Genomic DNA, 19868 nt, shown 5'->3' with positions numbered 1-19868 from the left:
GCGAAAAAAGTCAACTTTCCGGCGTTGACTTGCTCTTTTCTCCCTTTTTCACACATATAACCCATATTTCTCCATTTGTTCACCCAACAAAATCCGAAAAAGTTCCTCTCCATGCTCAACACCTTATCAAAAGTTTGTTCAAAGCAATACCAACGCATCAACCATCTCAATCTCCATCTCCATCTCCATCTCCGTCGTCACCTTTACTACCACTTTCACCTTCACCCTTACATTTCAATAATCACCTTATAGACTACTCATGATTCATCAACCTACTGTCCATCCAAGTCATATTAAAGTACCTTCTTTCTCTCTTCATGGTAAGATGATGGGTATAAGAAAACTAATGAGATAGTAGCACACAAGTGATCCTAAGAGTGAATCCATGTTTTTTTTTTCGAATAGTTAACACTAGGAGTTAATTTTGCCAACAAGGCCATAATAGATCATTATTGTTGAAGAATTATTTACCATGTTAAGATTAATATCAATGATGATTTTGTTTCAGTGATTAGGCCTTTGCTTCGGGTAAGAGATAGACAAATTGAGGTGATTAATATTGGGTTTAATCAATCTTTATCATCGATTATTAGGGTTATGAAGTAAAGAGTTAAATTCAACATGAAATGGTAAGTCAACGCCAGAAAGTTGACTTTTTTTTTGCCGGAAGTGATTTTTGGTAGTCTTTCGCAAAATGAATAAATGAAAGGTAGTTGAAAGCCAAAAATAAAATGAAAGGTAGTTGTTCACAAATGACCCTAAATAGAAGGTAGTTTCTGACAAAAAAACCCTTAATATTTAAGTAAATAAACTCAAAAAATTTATAATAAAACTCAAAAAATTTATAATAAAACTCAAAAAATTTAAATTAAAACTCAAAAACTTTATCTTAATGCTCAAAAATTATAACATGTGATATATTATAAACATGGTTTAATTTATTTTGAAGATTTTTTTATGATAAAAACATGATCATCTTGACGATTAATACGCCTCTTTGAGAGTGGTCGGATCGACTCCCACCTTGCTTCCATCTTATATCGGAGACACACATCTCAATTCACCTCTTCCACTTCCTCCCCAAAAGACCTTGATAATTATTTATCATATGGGGTTGAAGCTAATGATGAGGATTTCAACATCCTTTGGGTGGAAATCCCACTCCACCCAATTCTCCCTACTATCAAAAATTGCTACAAGACCATCTTGTTCCTGCTTTTACGGTTGCATACGAGTCTACTTTAGTGGTGGAAGAGTTCTAAATGAAAAAAGATCAAGTCTAAATCCCTAGACTATGAAGATGTGTGTAAATAAGATTGGGAACAAACTAAGATTCAAGACCTACATTTCAGCTGAGATAGCTGTGAGCTCTATCTCAGCTAAGCTTCTGCCTTTTTCCAGCTCTCGGACCTTCTTTGGCTGACACCTTGCCTGCAACCTTGAATCTTAGAACAGCTCGGACTACAAGCCATCCGGGCCTGTACTGCAGCCCTGTGTAACTTTCCTTGTCGGTGATATAGTCGTCGACAGTAAGATCCCAGCCAAATTCTTCTGGTTGATAAGACATCCCACCTGTTAAAGTAAGACAAGTCTTAGACTATCTGCTAAAATCTAAATAGGTACAAATGTTAAAGCTCATATGTCTATTACTTGGGTATACAAGAGCATATCATGCCATGTAAAGAACAATAACCTATGTTAGCTCATGCACGAGTATCTCACACTCCAATAATGTATGTGTTAGGTTTTGATTGATGATGACAAGCTTCGTTTATTCAGAAAATTTCCTGTGTTACCGTAACACCATCTAATCAATTTGAAATGGTGTTACCTACGAATAATAAATTGACAACTCATCCATCATTATTTTAAAAGCAACTTCCTTAAATTATTTATTTCCTCACACAGTACAGCAACTGTGTAACCACAATACTGCCTTAAATTCGTTTGTAGCGCCTAAAACACCGTCCAAACCACCCCAACAGGCCAACAACAAGGCTACCGTCACCATCCTATTCCTACCACCATTATTCAAACCGCCCCTTAGAAATTATATTTCGCCAATTAAGACACCATGGCAATGTTCTTGTTGATGACAGTGCATAAATATGTAAATATATGCCACAATATATAATCTCCACACTAGCAAGTTTGATGTTTTTCATTTACACATACCTTGATCTGCTCCTGTAGCATTAAGTATATTACTTAATGCACCGTAAAATTCCGGTAGCTCCTCCTGATTCTCAAATGTTGTACACAATGAATCTTGGGGGACTAATTCCTTCAAGATACACAATTTTAGTCAAAAACCCAATGGAATAAATACATTTCGTCGTTGCTACCTTCTTCATCTTTAAAGATTTTGTTTTTAAAACAAGTAAGAAATGCCCCAATAAATAGATTTTGGTGAATGGAATACTTCTGAAACCTGATATAATCAAAAACATAACACCATACCCTCAGAGAAACGTGAGGGAAGTCATCAAACTGCATCGCTGGTTCACCTGGTCAGCACGGTAAATATATATTGAAGTAAAACAGTAACTTAAAATTCTACGGACCTATGGTCATTGAACAAGATGGATGTGAAAGCTATCACATACCCTGATATGCATCTATGGTATTCATAAACGGCATTGTCGAGTTAATTGTTGTTGAACAAAAAGGCTCAGCCTCAACCGCTGTCAGATTGGTCATGGGCGGAAAATGTGTCTGCTCATTTTGCTTCTCATATGACGTATCGACTACTTGCTGTACAAGAAACCATGGTTATGTTAGTTGATTAACACAATTCTCTTTTTTTCCTTTGTGGGATACCATTTTGAGTATGCAAAGAGGTTGTTTAGTTGTAACAACATCTAGGTTACATCGACTGATCGACTCCTCACTTCTGGGGTCATATGAACCTACATCCGATACGACACTGAAGGATATACATATGAATATGAAATTCGTGACAGACCCTTCTCAATCCTACAGTTCTTTTAGGAAAGACATAAAAGGAGTGTGTCTGGCAAAGTGATGAAAGATACTTGTATGCTTTGTGTCCTAAAAATTAAGGCATGTGTGAATCCAACACTATAAGTACCGTACCTGACAGTCTGACACTGGGGTATGTACAAAGTCTGAATACCATAGAACAGTAAATTGTTGACATAGCATAAAAAAACTCTCTACCTTTTCAGAATTATCAGGTATCATCTGAGATTGGATGCGCAGGGCCGATTGAGCGCATGATTTAGCCATTTCTATAGTTTGGTTCAACTTTTTCTTACCTCCAGGAAAAATCTGATTCAGACGGGGAGAAGGGGAAAAATAGATAAAGTTCGACAGTGTAACACTCAAACATTAGAGAGAGCAACTAGTAAATGACAGAATAACTTATGCTCACTTGTCGCAGTTCGTTAATATCATTGTTATATAGGTGGAGGAGATCCTTCACTAAATTAATTCCTTTATCTTGCAGCTTCTTATGAGTTTTTCCTTCGCCAATGTTAACCAAATGCCACACCTCATCATCCAGAGTTATTTGTTGCTTCCTATTAACTGAACAAAAAGCGAAGCACCAGCAACAACAAAGTTAGCCCAATGTCTGAGAGGTTCTCACCAACATCAGCATGAAATTGCAAATTGCATCGAAGAATACTGAAACAACAATAACACTAAAAGGTGATCTACAATAAGACGCAAGACGCAATATGCTAGCAATTCCAAACATGCATATACGAAGGAATGGACACTTACACGTATTCCGGTGCTCTTTCACCCGAAAAGCATCACTCACCGCTCCCTTAATGACTCCAGGTGAAACACCTTTTATGACTTGAGCCCCTAATTTGAACTTCTTACTTCTTACAAATGTTGAGTTATCAGTGAAAGCAATTTCATCGACACTAGCAACCCCTTTGGACAATAATATTTCACTCTCTCCTTTCAAAAGTGGTGGTTTGCCCTCCCTCGGCGTGACAACATGTTTGCTTATATCCTCGTCACCATCTTCACTCTCAAAGTCCCCGGCAACTACAAAAATCTTAATCTTTGCTGATGATTCTGGTCCTACAACTACTTTATGCCCATATTGATCATGCAACTCAACTTTAAGTGAAGCACCCTGATCTTTTATATCCTCCTTGGTAAAAAGTGACTTAGACTCTGGCAAATTTCCCGCAAATTTCAAGTGTAAGTTAGATGATTCGTCCTGCTGAGGAGATGCTCTAAGATAATCATTAAACAAAGTATTAGTAATGCAAAATTCTAGGGTACACCACCCCTATGCTCCTATACAAGCTCAAAAATCATTCGAAACAAAAATCAAAGCTCCAAAATCTCGCATAAAGTCAACTTGCTCACCAATAATTGGTAATTCGTATTGTAAAAAGTAATTAAGTCTAAGGCATGTGATTGATGTGAACATCACCTTGTAGGAATAGGACTAGGCAAACTCTGGGCCAAGGGGGAAAAAGCAGGGGCCGCTCTGCTAGCTTCTTCCACCTGCTGGCAGTTTACTATGGTATTAAAATGCGGTATTGATGGTGGTTGAAGCAACAATCGTGAACTCTAATCATCGTGATATGACTGATGTAACTTAACAAACCACGGCCAGTACACGACCATAATTTGAAAAACAAAATGTTTAAACAAATGCCCTCAGGCCTCAACCGTTAGCTCGTCTTAAATGAAATGTTGAAAAAATGTATTCAACCTTCATCTTAAGATGTCATAATTTGAGTTGCTTTCAATGTTTATATTGACGACCTTTTTCCACAAATACATCCAACATTCGCAAATACACATCAAAATTTAGCAAGGGTGACGTACAAATTTGTTCTATTTTATGACATTTTATTTCTGAAATCACGCCAATTTCTAACTACTAGTTGGGGCTGCTACCCGTCTTTACACCCTCCCTCCACCACTGCTGCGAAGCCAAGGTTAACTTAATAGAAGAGGAAGGAAATTGTAAATTAGTACCAGCGTCGTGATTCTTTGCCCTTCTTTCATCACTGTTAGAGCCTGAATAGACAAACAGATAGTATATTAGTATGATTCTTCAGGGTCACAGAAATATGATCAGAAATATTAAGAAAGCGAGACCTGTATCAATTCTGGAATGGAAGCTCTAAATTGGGTCTTTACTGCTTCTTCAACCTAAAATCAATGAAAATAAAGACGAATATGGCACTATTAATACCCAAAATGTCTTCCCAACACGATGCCAAAATCAGATTAAGGAAAGAGCGGAATTAGTACCAGACTTGGGATAACTGGCAATTGTTCCTTCATTTCTCCTTTAACCTGATAAAACACAGAACACAAGAATGTACAAAATAGAAAGCAATACTTTCCGTCTTACAAAAACCAGTCACGTTAAGAAAAAATATTAAAGCCGTACCAGTGCTGGGATTGAAGATATTGAAGACTGTAATTTGCCCAATGCTTCCTCCTTCAAAAAGAAAAAAATTGAATAAAACATGACAGATCACCTATGAAATTAATGCAATGCTTCTAACATAAATTCTACTCAGTAACAAATCAAAGGAGCACAATGAAAAGGAATGTATGGAACACAACCAGCCGCACGATTGAAGCTTCCATTCCTTTCTTCACTGATTCAACCTACGATGAGTGACGAGAAGTGAAATAATTTGGGAACACAAAATAGCACTTTCTCCCATCAGAGCAAGGCTTTAGTCAAGAAATAGTACTAAGTTACTACTAACCTATTAGAAGTACTAAACCGAGAGAAGTACCCGACAACCGGTACATCCTCAGCTGTTTGAATTTGAGCATTTTATGAAAATTTACATGTTTATGGCTTAAAATAAACGATGTGTTTAGATACACTAATAGAAGGGAAAAGGAGACAGGGAGGTGGAGACTCTAATTAATCCTTACAATGGATTTCGTATCCGACATTTACTCGTCCCTCCCTCCCCCTCCAAATCCCGCAATCCAAATAAGCCCGAAGTGTCAAGCATCATACCATGTCTATTCTAAGGACCGAATCAACAATCATAAAGATTGGAACTTTGAATTTTTTGTGTACTGTTACACCTTTTTGCACACAGCAATATTATTATAAGTATGCTGAATCAATTGAATCAACAATCATGAACCTCTACAAGAAGCTGAATCAATTGAATCAATTTGCTACACCTTTTCTTAACAGCAATATATATAAGTTTGCAAAATAAATGAAAAATATTACTGTAGCAGTTTGAAACACTAACCTCTGCTATGATCTGAGAGTTTCTGCATAACAAAATGCAGAATGCAAAGTAAATCAAATACCCACTAAACTGATACTCAAAATTACTCATAATTAAACAACACTGTATAACATAACCTCAAGATCATCAACGAGTTGGTCTCCCTTCAGACGGGCCATTTTGAGACCATTTAAAGCCAAATGTTACCACTTTTGAAAAACAAGTTACCATAAGTTGTAAGTTGTAACACTAGCTGGACCATTGTGGACTTGTGGTTACATTTGGCCATAAAATGGTCACAAAACCCCGTTTCTGATGAAATTGGCCGTATTCGGTCTGAAACAAGAATTTGCGCAAGATCAACATAAGTACATACTACTCCTAATTAGGAGTTGGTCTTGGTTCAGACCGTCTTAACTTAAACCTTTTACAATCTCCTTTCACTTCCACCTATATTTTAATCGGGTGTGAAAGTCGTTCTTAAGGGCTTGCCTGGAATCCAAGGAATAATTCAGGGGTAAATTTTAACTGGTGATAATTACCGGGGAAGTTAATTACTAGGGTAATGATTTCATTGATGATATGTTTGGCATAAGGGTAATAATTACTGAGTAGATGTTTTACTCCCTTAATCATTACCCAGGGGGAGGGTGGGTAATGTATTACCCTTTCATGAGGGTAACAGATCCAGGAAGTGGATAAATACTCTCATGCCAAACATGGAAAATGCACCTTAATTATTACTCCCATATTCATTCCCTTTGTTTTACCCTCAATCCAAGCAAGCCCTATATAAAAGAAGAGTGAGGTCATTTACATAGCAGTACACTGGCAGAACCCCGTACTTGCAGCTCCAAAGTCAACCCCATCAAAGTTAGCCATAATTTCCGACAATCCTCAAATACTTGCTATAACTGGAAACCAACTAAAGATTTAAAGTAATTAAGTAATTATGATATTTATAGAAATTTCACTTTTTTTAGTAGAGATGTTTAAACAAGGAATGAAGAAAATGGCCAACTAGCTGGATATTTATAGTAGTAAATCTCGTTATGAAATGTATTGGAAATGTATATAATTGGGTTTATTTATAAAATTAAAATTAAATGTAAAATTGTGGAGATTGAAAAATGTTGAAAGGTCGCCATGGCTGATGGCTCACAATAGTATCTAGACGCGTAAATGACATTGTGACAAGTCTTCTCTCAAACTAATTACTCCCACCCTATAGGGTGAGCAAAAACGTATCGGATATCCGGTTTTCAGAATCTCAGTTTGTTGTATACGTATCTGATATGGATTTCTCGGATATACGGTTTCCGGTTTACGAGACTAGCCGAGTTTAAGAATCAAAACGAAAATAAATCACAAATAAAAAAAGGGTTATTTCATGAGAATAATCTAACCTATGTCTCTCCTTCTCATATTAATCCAACCTATGTTTTAACTCATATTAATCTGACCTATACGCTCATTCTTCCCATAATACACCCGGTAACCGACTACTTGTTTAACAGGTCACACTTTAACAAAAAAAAATTAAAAAACAAATAATAACCTTTTTAACTCCTTCCCTTCAATCCTTCATCCTCATCAACAATCACCAAACACCAATAACCAATCACCAAACACCAATAACCTGAGCCTCACCTCACTGGTTCAGTTCAGTGCACTGAACCGCAGCACCAATGAACAACCATACCCCTTCTCTATAGTCCCATCCCGTTACACACCGCCTGCCACCGCTAAATCTCTAAACCCCAAATTAATATTTACCCCCAAATTAATTTGGGGATCTAGGGTTCTACAAAATCTGTCAACACATCGTTCAAAACAGATTCATTCGTTGTCTCAAGAGTCAAGTCTTTCAGCCTCCAAAACTTGACACACACACAGCAAACCTATTACATATGGAGTAGTTTTACTTTGTATATCTTCAATTATTTATTGCAATCCTAGATTAGACGTGGGTTGTTTATCCATATTCTGCTTGTGGCATGTCATTGGACTTTAAGGACAAGTTTGGTCGGACAGGTCTTTATTGGGCTGCATACTATGAAAGGTATACTCTTTGTGAATTGTGAGTATCAATGTATCATGATACATTGTTCTTCTGCAAATGTTTTGTCATTCTTGATAAACACGAGCATTTTCCTTGCATTCTTCGAGTGTTATCATTGAGAGCTTGCTGATTTGTTTATCTCTGGCTATTAGCTCTCTTTCTCCATTGTGTATCTAATTGTTGGAGAATTAATGGGTAATGATAAATGAAGAAGGAAAAAGAAATCCCAGAAGAAAAATCCAGGAAGAAACGGATAAGAAGATCAATGGTTTTGAAATAAAATTAGGGGGACAATGTTGTTTGGTTGTCAGACCAACCAATCGCTACAAATTATTGTAGGTCTGATCTGTAATTAGGTTATTTAATTAGGATTTTTCTGGATTTTGATAAAGTTTGAGTTTTATTTTTAATTTTGAGGAAAGTTATTGATTTGGGAAGATGAAGATTGACAAACAATGTAGAAAAAAAAAAACAAAAAATAGATCCCATAAAGTCACCTGTTGGAAAACTTGTGATATCAAGTAAATTATGAGATCGGTTTAGTACAAGTTAAATGATGTCAAAGTTCGGATTTTTCTCAGTTAAACATTAGGTTGGATTAATATGAGAAGAGGGGTCTTAGTTTGGATTATTCTCATGAAATAACCCCATAAAAAAATCATTAAAATTACTGAAATGAATACCTAAAATCAGGAATTCAGGAAATAATGAAGAGCTTGGAAAAGGTATGTGCAAGCATCAAAGTTGTAAATGGTTGGATCACCCATTGATGCAACTACTTTAATGGAGAAATTTGATCAAGACATGAAATTGAGAAGTTGAATATCACTAAATTGGCGGTAATTATTGGGTGAGATGATCTCAAACGGTAAGACGGCCATTTGTATAAAAATCGCTCTTTTATTGATGACACTAAACAAATGATTTTTACACAAAATGACCGTCTTATCGTCTCACGGACCGTCTTATTCTAGAATTTGTGTTAAATTGAATATACCGAAGTGATGGGGCATATTCTGCACCACTGACCAAGTCAACACACTGAGCAAGGTCAAAGATATCCACAGCAAAGTCAACGACTCAGACAGCCTAGCCGATGCAGCCCATCGGCCTGTTAGCCAGGGTCTCGGCGCGACAACCTGCCAGCCGGGACACATACCCGCGTACTCATATCCAAGACCCGTCGGCCGGCCTGCCATAGGTCCATCGGCCGAGGGTGGAACGGTCTTTTCACCTGCTAGCCACTTGGCCACTACGTGACAAAAGGTGAAAGCCTATAAATACTCCTCAACCTTCATTGAGGAAAGGATCCCAAGAACTTAACCTAAATACACTATTCATCTGGTAATATCTCTCTTATCTCTCTACAATACATATCTAGCCAAGTAACACAGCTTAAGCCTTTAAGTTTACTGACTTGAGCGTCGGAGTGAGTACGCTTGGCACAAAGCCAAGCCCTCAGTTCGTTCATTGTTCCAGGAGAGGCCGAGAGGGACGATAGAAGCAAGAAGGGTTCAACTCAAGACATTATTCTACAAGCCACGGGTGGTAACGATACTTGCTCTGGAATTACACCCGGAACAATTGGCGCCGTCTGTGGGGAAAGACACTAGAAGCTAGTCACATTCATTCCCAAACAAAAATATACACACAAAAAACCCACCCAAAAAGCTAAGAAGATGTCGAAACAACAAGAGGTATTCGTGACGGACGAAACCGAATTCTACCAAGATGATACCGTCCACAAATGAGTCGTGCAACCCTCCACCGGCGAGTAATCCAACCGAGTTCGGGATGCCAATAACACCCGACACACGCGGTGCCGAACAACCAGGTCACCATCATGGGACGGTGGTTGACGTAGCAAAGCCGAAAATGCTCCCGGACCTAATCGATGTGCGCCCGCTCACACCGTCACACCGACAAGAGCGGCGGAAATCGTCCGAGAAACCAGGGCCCAAAACGAGACTCCGAGAAATTTGAACGGAGCACTAGGAGAAGCCGACCCGTCAAGACGCCGGGAGCCCAAAGTGGGCGCGGTAGACCTAAGTCCTTCCCGCACTCGTGGGAGGACGGCGTCCCCGCCACACGAACGAGGCTTACCCCAAAGGAGCCGAGGAGTCCGACTCGGCGAGTTGGAGAAGAAGTCCGAGTCGAAGAAGGAGCCCCTCCCGCTACGGGGAGGAGCCGAGTTAGGGAGGCAAGGAGTCGATCGCCGCGTGTCGTTCGACACGTGGTTAGGCAACCCCTCAACGCCTACGTCCTAGAAGTCCCGGTGCCAACTAAGCTCAAGCCGCCACCTCGTCATACAAGGGAGATAGTGATCCAGCCGACCACGCCGAGGCTTTCGAGTCTTACATGTCGGTATGGGAGCGCCCGATGAGGTCAGTGCCGAATTTTCCCAACAACTTTGCATGGGATGGCTCAGAGCTGGTACAAAGGGCTTCCCGACGGCTCGGTATACTATTACGCCGACCTAAAGGGCGCTTTCCTAGCCCAGTATTCCTGCAATAAGAGAAGGGCCGTAGAGACATCTGACCTCCTGACTATCGACGGAGGGGGCGAGTCTCTCCGGAGCTATGTGAAGAGGTTTGATGGAAAGGTCCAGCAGAGATTCGAAAATTAATCCCGAGCCGGCGGCCTTCGCGGCGATGAAGGGCCTCCCAAGGGGAGCCTTAAAAAACGAGCTCATCAAGAGCGGAGGCCTGGGCTTGGACGCCGCCAGGAAGTTGGCCGACCAAGCCATCAAGGTGGAAGACTATCACAAGACCAGGTAGATCCCAGCCAAGCCGAGCACTCGAAAAAGAAGAGTCGCAGGCAGGACAGTCAGGACGAAGGACGCCGCGACAACAACGGTTCGCGGTCCGATGGAAGACGCCGTGAGAATAATAGATCACGGTCGGACAGATCCGACCGGAAGCAAGACTCGGCGGGCGCCGGGTGGAATTCAGGAACGTACCACCAGAGGCGGTATAGTGAAAAAACCCCTCTCGTCGTATCAGCCGCCGAGGTCTTCGCCCTGAACAAAAACGAGGGCCAGAAGTGGGAGAGACCCCCCAAGCCAAAAAATGACGGTGACACGAGCCAGTACTGTGAGTACCACGGCCACACCGGCCATTTAACCAACGACTGCCGCCATCTGAAGAATGTCATAGAGGAACTGATCCGGAAGGGAAGCCTCGGCAAGTACGTTGCAAAAGGCCAAAAGACTGACGCCGACAGTTCGGATAAGAAGTCCGTCTTCGAGCGGATAGGAGTGATTCATGTTGTCATCGGGGGCAACGAGAACGGAGGGTCCGCTCATGGGCACAAACGACACCTAAACGAGCTATATCAGGCCATCAACTTTGTGCCCAACTCAGGGATCCCCTCTGCAAACATCCCCGATATGACTATTGGAAGAAAGGACTACGAAGGGGTCATCGCCCCTCACAGCGACCCGCTTGTAGTCAATTTGGACATATCCAACCACCTGGTCAAGAGGTGCCTGATTGACACAGGCGCATACACGAACATCATGTTTAGAGAGTGCTTTCTCGGCCTCGGCCTGAAAATCAAGGACTTGAGCCCCTGCACCAACCCCCTATACAGCTTCTCTGGGGCCGGCCTGGTGCCGCTGGGATCAATCAGACTCCCGGTGGCGTTCGGCGAAAAGAACGCGGCTAAAAACGTCCTAGCTGAGTTCGTGGTCATTGACGGCTCGTCCGCCTACAACGTTCTCATAGGCCGAGTCACCCTGAGCGAGGCCGACGCAGTGATGTCCATCCGGGCCCTAACGCTGATGTATGTCTCGGACCGGGGGGAAGCGCATAAGCTCGTCTCCAAAAACGAGAAGGATGAGGTGGTCAACGTTCAGATAGCTGCCCGAGGATGCAACATGCAATCCCTCAAAGAGGCGAAGAAGTCCGAAAAAGGAAAAAGCCCGTCCTTACAGCAGGGGGCGACCTCATGGATACAACTAGTGGGCCGATCGGGAGGTGTGCCTGTGATGAGCCATTAGGGCATTGGTAATCTCGTAAAATTTATGTAGCTGCGGAGGTGTCCAAAATAGCTGTGGACACCCCAACGCATATTTTTACCTAATGAAAAACCATCCAAGCCTTCCACCAAAGCAAAATTTTCCCATCAGTTATTTACTGAGATACAGACGCCGGCTCACACTGTCATACCGACAAGAGCGGCAGTCTCCATCAAGAAATTAGCGCCGTCGCAGTCACCCCAAGTAGTAGACGCCACGGCAGTCACCCGAAGAGGTAGACGCCGTCGCAGTCACTCCAAGTGGTAGACGCCACGTAACACGCTACCGAGATACAGACGCCGGCTCACACTGTCATACCGACAAGAGCGGCAGTCTCCATCAAGAAATTAGCGCCGTCGCATTCACCCCAAGTAGTAGACGCCACGGCAGTCACCCGAAGAGGTAGACGCCGTCGCAGTCACTCCAAGTGGTAGACGCCACGTAACACGCTAACGAGATACGTACGCCGCACACACCGTCATACCGACAAGAGCGGCGCTCCATCAAGAAATTAGCGCCGTCGCAGTCACCCTGTAGTAGACGCCACGGCAGCCACCCGAAGAGGTAGACACCGTCGCAGCCCCAAGTGGTAGACGCCACGTAACACGCTACCGAGAGACAGACGCCGACTCACACTGTCATACCGACAAGAGCGGCAGTCTCCATCAAGAAATTAGCGCCGTCGCAGTCACCCCAAGTAGTAGACGCCACGACAGTCACCCGAAGGGGTAGACGTCGTCGCAGTCACTCCAAGTGGTAGACGCCACGTAACACGCTACCGAGAGACAGACGCCGGCTCACACTGTCATACCGACAAGAGCGGCAATCACCCTCGTAAGGCGGGTACCGCGACAGTAACGGCCATCGCACACTACACTCGCAAAAACAATCGAAGGGTCTTGGAAGCGTTGAAACACAGTTGAGATGCGCACTCTAAAACGGCCCCGGCCAAGCCGAGGCGGAAACAAAAGGGGCGCTCAATTAGGAATACAGGAAGACAACTCTGACAAAGATGAGATAAAGACCTCGGCCAGGCCGAAGGCGAAAGAAACGAACTATTATTAAGAAGATAAGTTACAAGTAAGATTACAAGTGAAAAGAATACAGACGATGGCCGTCCCCACAGGGATAAGCCGAAACACAACCTACCAGAGTTGTACAAAAAAAAAAAAAAAGCAAAAGCTACAATTATGTTCATGTACCAAGAGATAGCGGGGAGGAAGGGCCGAGTAATTGGCCCCGAACAAGAAGCATCTCTTTGTAAACTTGTTCTCATCAAGCAAAGACATGGTAGTATGTGAGGAGCTGAAACAGATCTGTGTAAACTTGCTCTCCTAAGCCTCGTTGTCGCCGCCATCGCATCGGTAGCCGCATCTTCTTCGATGAGGGCAACCCAAAGAGCTTTTCTAGCGACCCTCGGCCTTGGCCTCGACACCTCAAACCGCCCTCATCCTTTCGGCTTCTTCCTTAGCCACCCTAGCCTTCTCAAAGAAGAGTCGCTTTCTCCACGGCCGCCTCCCTCTCCATCTTCGCCTTCACCGCCTCCTTGGCCTTCTCCACCGCGGCTTCCTCCTTAGCCTCGAGCTTGTCATCAAGCGAAAGACGTCGAACCCGCCCCACGGAAGGAACCATCAAGAGGGAAAAGCTCCCCGATAACTTCCCTAGCAAAGCATCTTCACCAAATCCCGAACTCGGCGCACAGTTTAGGGAGCATGACGGTTTGGAGCATCTCGATGTCCACCTCCTTTTGCTTGATGATGGCCTCTTTGCCCCGAACCACCTCCGCCTGAGCCTTAAACAGGCCCCTGGACTCGTTCCTCTGCTGGAGATAGAGGTCGGCACGCCCGAACAAGGTCACATTTCCTCGGCAGCTTCGCGGCCAGTGCACCGCGGCCTCGGCCTTGGCCCTCTCGGCAAGGACCTCCTTTTCAGCGTCCTCCCTAAGTTTTCTCTCGGCCAAGAGCGCCTTCTCGGCTTCTCCCCTAAGCCTCTCGCTCATTGAGGAGATCCACCGCCGACGCACCACCGCTTGGTGGCGTTACGCTCATGAACAGCCCGAGCCACGGCCTTCACTTGCTCCATGAGACGAGCACCGGAACCACGTTCCACCTCGCCGCCTCCCTAATTAGCTTCGTGCCCTCCTCTATAAGCTCGGAGACGGAAGCCTTCTGGGACGAAGGGACGGTGGTGACAATTTGACCACTAGCCCGCGGCCGAGGGACGAAAGCCTTCGGGATGAAGGGTTGACGGTGGCGCCTTGACCACCAACTCCGCGCAGGGACCCCACCGCCCGCCGCCCAACGTGAGCAATAGCCGATCGATGGGCCGGTCTGCAAAATTCAATTAAAACATCAGTATCAACATTGACTTATCAGAAACACCTAATGGCACGGCTAAATTTAAGCCGCAAGCTAGATAGGTACCATGTTTGGCCTTTTTGACCGGAGGAGGCACTTCCTTGCCAACGGTAGAAGTCGTCCCTTTCCTCTTACGGATAAGGGGAGATCCCTCTCATGTCGAGTCCCCCTCATCGGGAATATCAACAATCTTCACCTTCTTAGGGGAGGGGATGGGAGTTGGAACCGGTGTCGACGCCGATGCCGCTGAAAGCTTTGTTTTCCGCGTCCGACGCACTACGCCGCTAACAACCCTCGCCTGCGCCTCCTCCTTGCTCAAGACCTTCACCGCTGCTCCATAAGATCATTCGGCGACGTCCCCGCGGTCATGGGTTAGAGCCTGGGGATGCAAGTTAGCAACGGTTTTATCTTTGTGCAGCCCCATTCTCCGAAGAAGATCCTCAGATAGGTCCGGTCCAAAGTGGTCTGCAAAAGAAACAAAGCAAGAGTCAAGTAGAGGAAATAAATCGAAGTTCGAAAAGCAGGAACATTGAGAGCGGCGATGGGCCTCACACCGACCCCACTCACCCCGTGCTAGGGCCGGTATGAGGCCGACATAGCAAAGCGGCTCATCCTGAAGAATGATCTGCGTCGGGGGAATCCATCTTTTCGGCATCCCACTCTTGTCCACCTCAAAGAGCCTCATTGCCGCCTCTCATCCTCCTTGAGAACGACCTGCTGGGCATCCATTTTAAGATGTTTCCGAGTGACCCATCTGTCATGCTCCGCCCTAGTCTCACACCGCAAATTAACCTGGTCTTTGGAAGGAGCGGGCGTGGATAGTCATCCGGCACTTTAACGTACACCCACCGACCTTGCCAGTCCTTGCAAGAAGAAAGTTTGTCAACAGAGATATAACCCTGCTCCGTTTGCACACTGTACCATCCAACGCGGCCAGGGATTGACGGTTTAAGATGATGAAGTCGGCGGAATAAATTCACCGTCGGAGCCTCCCCCTTAAAGAGACAAAGCCAGACAAAACCGATTATGGTTCTCATAGCTAGCGGGTGCAGTTGGGCAACGGCAACGTTCATGGCTCTAATTATGGCCATAACGTAGCCATTCAGCGGAAACCGGAGCCCGTACTCCAAATGCCGCATGTATACGCCAGTATAGCCCGGCGGAGGACAACATACGGCCTGACCCTCCTCAGGGATAACAATTTCGTATCCCCTACCAAAGAAAAAATGATCCTCGAAAAGTTTCCCGCCGGAACAACGGGCAAGCTTACGGGACCAAGCACGGTCAAGATGGATCTTACAGACATAGCCGTGATCCATGACGATCTTGTCTCCCCTCACTAGGACGAGACCTTTCCGCATCATCACCAAAATCATCACCAAGATCACCAAAAGAGTCGAATCCTCCCATTCCTCCGAATTTGAGGATCAACTTCGAGAGAAGGAGACCTAGGGCCCCCGACGCAGTTTACTAGGTCCAAAGATCGTTGAGAAGACATGGTTCACAACAAATCACTAGCAAGAAAAATAAAAAGTTTGCTTGTTTACCTTAAAGAAAAACACTCGCCGGATCAAATACTCCGAAGATTAAGAAGACGAAGACAACCCTTGAAAGTTTGGAAAGATGAAGATTTTGGAGAAAATTTTCGAAAATAAAATGGAGGCCAAAATCACGGAATAACTGCCCTATTTATAGAGAGAAGCCCATGAAGAAAGACCAATCAGGGCACAGCCCATGAAGCGTCAACCAATCAGCGAACATACACGTGTCAAACATGCAACCGCGGGATGTCAATCGTTGCAACAGTTGAATGTCAATCAATGCAACAGTGACCAAGCGTCTTCAACACGCCCATTCACATCTCTTCGACTGTTCATCTTCCTCAATAAATTCCTAGGTATCTAGTCTCCGCCGGCCACCCGATCAACCAAGCTAGGAAGCGCCGGCCGGGGGCAATCAAAATCAACCGGCACTCTCAGCCCTGGTCTCGGCCAGCGTCATGTTCTTTCCCTTATCGGATACCCTTTACGCATCCATGTGGAGGGGGGATATGATATATGGTACGGAAAAATTTGCGAAATTTACTTAGTGCAGAATATATGCTCAGCATACATCGGAGCCCATACCACGGCATAGACTACGCTGTGGGCAAATTGATGGGGCATATTCTGCACCACTGACCAAGTCAACACACTGAGCAAGGTCAAAGATATCCACAAAGAAAGTCAACGACTCGAGACAACCCTAGCCGATGCACCCCGTCGGCTCATAGCCAGGGTCTCGGCGCGACAACTCGCCAAATGACACATACCCGCGTACTCATATCCAAGACCCGTCGGCCGGCCTGCCATAGGTCCATCGGCCGAGGGTGGAACGGTCTTTTCACCTGCTAGCCACTTGGCCACTTGGCCACTACGTGACAAAAGGTGAAAGCCTATAAATACTCCTCAACCTTCATTGAGGAAAGGATCCCACAACTGAACCTAAATACACTATTCATCTGGTAATATCTCCCTTATCTCTCTACAATACATATCTAGCCAAGTAACACAGCTTAATCCTTTAAGTTTACTGACTTGAGCGTCGGAGTGAGTACGCTTGGCACAAAGCCAAGCCCTCGCCTTCGTTCATTGTTGCGAGAGGCCGAGAGGGACGATAGAAGCAAGAAGGGTTCAACTCAAGACATTATTCTACAAGCCACGAGTGGTAACGATACTTGCTCTGGAATTACACCCGGAACACGAAGATTGTTGGAGGAGTGGATTTCAGGTGGCTGCCGTCGTGGGAGGGTGACTGTGTCACTGTGAGTAGGGTAAATGAGTGAAAGAGTGGAAAAGATTTTGGGATTTTCTTATTTGTAGCCCTAGAGTTAGAGTCCATTTCTGAAATAATGGTTAAAAATAAAATATTTGTCGTTTTGGGTCGATTTTGAAAATATTTGTCAAAATGGTGTCCACGTAGGCTCGGGATTTCTAGACCTGAAACACGCCACTACTAATGGCGTGTTTTGTGAAGGAAACACGCCATTAGTAGTGGCGTGTCTTTACAACAATTTTTTTTCCTCAACTGACTAAACTTTATATATATATATATATATATATAAAAAAAAAAAAAAAAAAAAAATTACATAAGACACGCCATAGGGGATGGCGTGTTTCCCCTCCGAAACCCGCCATTCCCAATGGCGTGTTTGTTTTAGTCCATTTTTCAATGAAGTTTCTTTCCCTACTCATTATAAACACGCCATTGGTAGTGACGTGTTTTAGGTCCAGAAATCCCGAGCCTACGTGGACACCATTTTGACAAATATTTTCAAAACCGACCCAAAACGACAAATATTTTATTTTTGACCATTATTTCAGAAATGGATTCCTAGAGTTATCACAAATTCTTCTCATTTGTGATGGACTGATGGTCATATCCGTCGCAAGCTTGCGATGCGTCAAGTAATACCCATTGTGGGGTAGATAAGACAAAAATAGAGTGCCTAGGGAGTAGTAAATTATGTTGTCTTATCTACCCATATGGGTAGTACTTAATCCGTCGCAAGCTTGTGACGGATATATCCGTCACAAGCAAGATTTCTTATAAAGTTATTGGCTTTTCTCACTTGTACCCTTATTTTTTCGAAATTCTCATTTATAGCCAATATTTCGAGGGTACAAATGAGAAAATCCCAAGATTTTTGTTTGGTTAAGTTAAAATTTGTTCTATTTTTTTACCGCTAATGTCTAGAAGTTCTAGTTTGTGATTTTTTTATTTTTAAAATAAATCACATCGGAAGTTGTATGTATTCATTACGGTGCACATGAAACCGTATAGAATTCGTACGGGATATGCAAAAATTGGTATAATTGATATCGTATACCGTATTATATATGTATAATAAAATTGTATCGTATATTTTTTTTTCTCATTCGCTGCAATAAATGAATAAGGGAGTAAAAAAGTGATGTGGATAGTTAATGAAGAAAGTTATTGCACTCTGAAGATAAAGTGATGACTTGATTATCTTAAATGTATTTGAGAGCTTAGACTTAAATTGAATGGAATTGAAGTGAACTGAATCGTACTGAATGAAACTGAGCTTAATTGAGACTCTGTTTTTTTTTTTTCCTAAAAAGCGCTGAAGTGAACTTAATGGACCTGGATTGAATTGAACTGAACTGAAGTAAACTGAATAGAGCTGAACTGAACTTAAATGAGCTGAAATTAAATTTGAAAGAACATGGCTGAATGGAGCTGAAGTAAGAGTTACTTTGTGAAGAGAGGAGTTAAACTTAATGAAACTGAATTAACAGAATAAAGCGGAGCTGAGCTAAGTTGAAATTAAGCCAAACAACACATGGCTGAAGTTCGCATATTTTGATGGGGAACTTTAAAAAAAAACGTAGTTGCTCTTTCATGTACAAGTTTTACTTATTCATGGACATTTTTTCATATTTTTTCCATCATGTACCCTTCTTAGAAAATAAAAAAAAATTCTCTTTTTTCCTATACTTCTTAAAAATTAATCAAAATCATACCAAATTCAACAATTACATTCCAAATCACATATTGATCACTTACAAATTACATTTTCAATTATTTATGATCAAATTATTGTATCAATTTTAAAAATTAGGGTTTAGAATTATTTATGGATCAAAATTGTACCAAATTCAACAACCGTACTTTCTGGTGTTCGAGTGAAGGGCGGCACAAAACGAATTGGGGTAGGCGAGGTGGGGAAGGTCGTCGAGGGAGGTGGGGTAGGTCGTCGAGGTAGGCGTACAGGGGTCGGGATGATGGTGGCAGGGATATGGTGGGTTTTTTTAATGTTTCAAAGTTGTGGAGGTGGGGTGTTGTGGCAGCAAGTGAGGGAGGGTGGCGGCAAGCAGTGGTTTCTGGTAGGAGACGGTGGCAGGAGGCGGTTCTAGGTTAGACGTCGGTGGTGTATGGGTGACGTGCGGTGGAGGGGTGGTGGACGGTGGTAAGTTGGTGGTTATTGTGATTTGCAAAGAGGACGTCAAAAGGAGAGGGCGAAATTGAGGGAAATTGAAAATTTTGGGGTGAAATGAAAGGGGTATAATGGTCATTTATGTACATAATTGAGTAAATCATGTCCATAAATAAGCATCACCATTTTCAATAAATTCACCTATTTTAAGATAAGTTCACGGGTCTAGACTTTAGCGTGTCGGGACCCTAAATATGCGAGTTATTATCGTCAAGTCATT

The 19868-nt window shown here is 43.2% G+C and overlaps 1 protein-coding gene across 8 annotated transcripts; it reads right to left on the bottom strand.

Annotated features, from left to right (window-relative positions):
• Positions 1-903: 903 nt before the first annotated feature.
• On the bottom strand, positions 904-9201 carry LOC141599171 (calmodulin-binding protein 60 C-like). 8 transcript variants are annotated; one of them, XM_074419101.1, is made up of 16 exons: positions 8958-9201; positions 7030-7137; positions 6234-6255; positions 5575-5619; positions 5396-5446; positions 5254-5298; positions 5098-5151; positions 4975-5016; positions 4421-4497; positions 3748-4217; positions 3395-3549; positions 3181-3291; positions 2607-2754; positions 2461-2507; positions 2176-2284; positions 904-1572 (listed from the first exon to the last, which is right to left on the bottom strand). In XM_074419101.1, exons 2-16 carry the CDS (start codon positions 7092-7094, stop codon positions 1376-1378), a joined length of 1638 nt encoding a protein of 545 aa, XP_074275202.1. In that variant the 5' UTR covers positions 7095-7137; positions 8958-9201; the 3' UTR covers positions 904-1375. The 8 variants fall into 8 exon arrangements, with proteins under 8 accessions (XP_074275202.1, XP_074275209.1, XP_074275206.1 ...); XM_074419108.1 differs by lacking the exon at positions 7030-7137 and having other exon boundaries at positions 8958-9198; XM_074419105.1 differs by lacking the exons at positions 7030-7137; positions 8958-9201 and adding an exon at positions 6350-7003.
• Between the last annotated feature and the right edge of the window lie 10667 nt (positions 9202-19868).

The sequence above is a fragment of the Silene latifolia genome, chromosome 9 (assembly GCF_048544455.1).
Source record: "Silene latifolia isolate original U9 population chromosome 9, ASM4854445v1, whole genome shotgun sequence".
In the NCBI taxonomy this organism is placed as follows: Eukaryota; Viridiplantae; Streptophyta; class Magnoliopsida; order Caryophyllales; family Caryophyllaceae; genus Silene; species Silene latifolia.
This window is presented reverse-complemented; position numbering and strand designations above follow the sequence as displayed.

Bases quoted from the DNA above. Each gene is read 5' to 3' on its own strand.
- LOC141599171 (XM_074419100.1), bottom strand. From the start codon at position 6,323: ATGAGTAATTTTGAGTATCAGTTTAGTGGGTATTTGATTTACTTTGCA. The intron at 5,447-5,574 runs GTTGTGTTCCAT...TTCTTTTTGAAG, and splicing joins AAGCTTCAATCGTGCGGCTG to GAGGAAGCATTGGGCAAATT. The intron at 5,017-5,097 runs GTCTCGCTTTCT...TTGTCTATTCAG, and splicing joins CCATTCCAGAATTGATACAG to GCTCTAACAGTGATGAAAGA.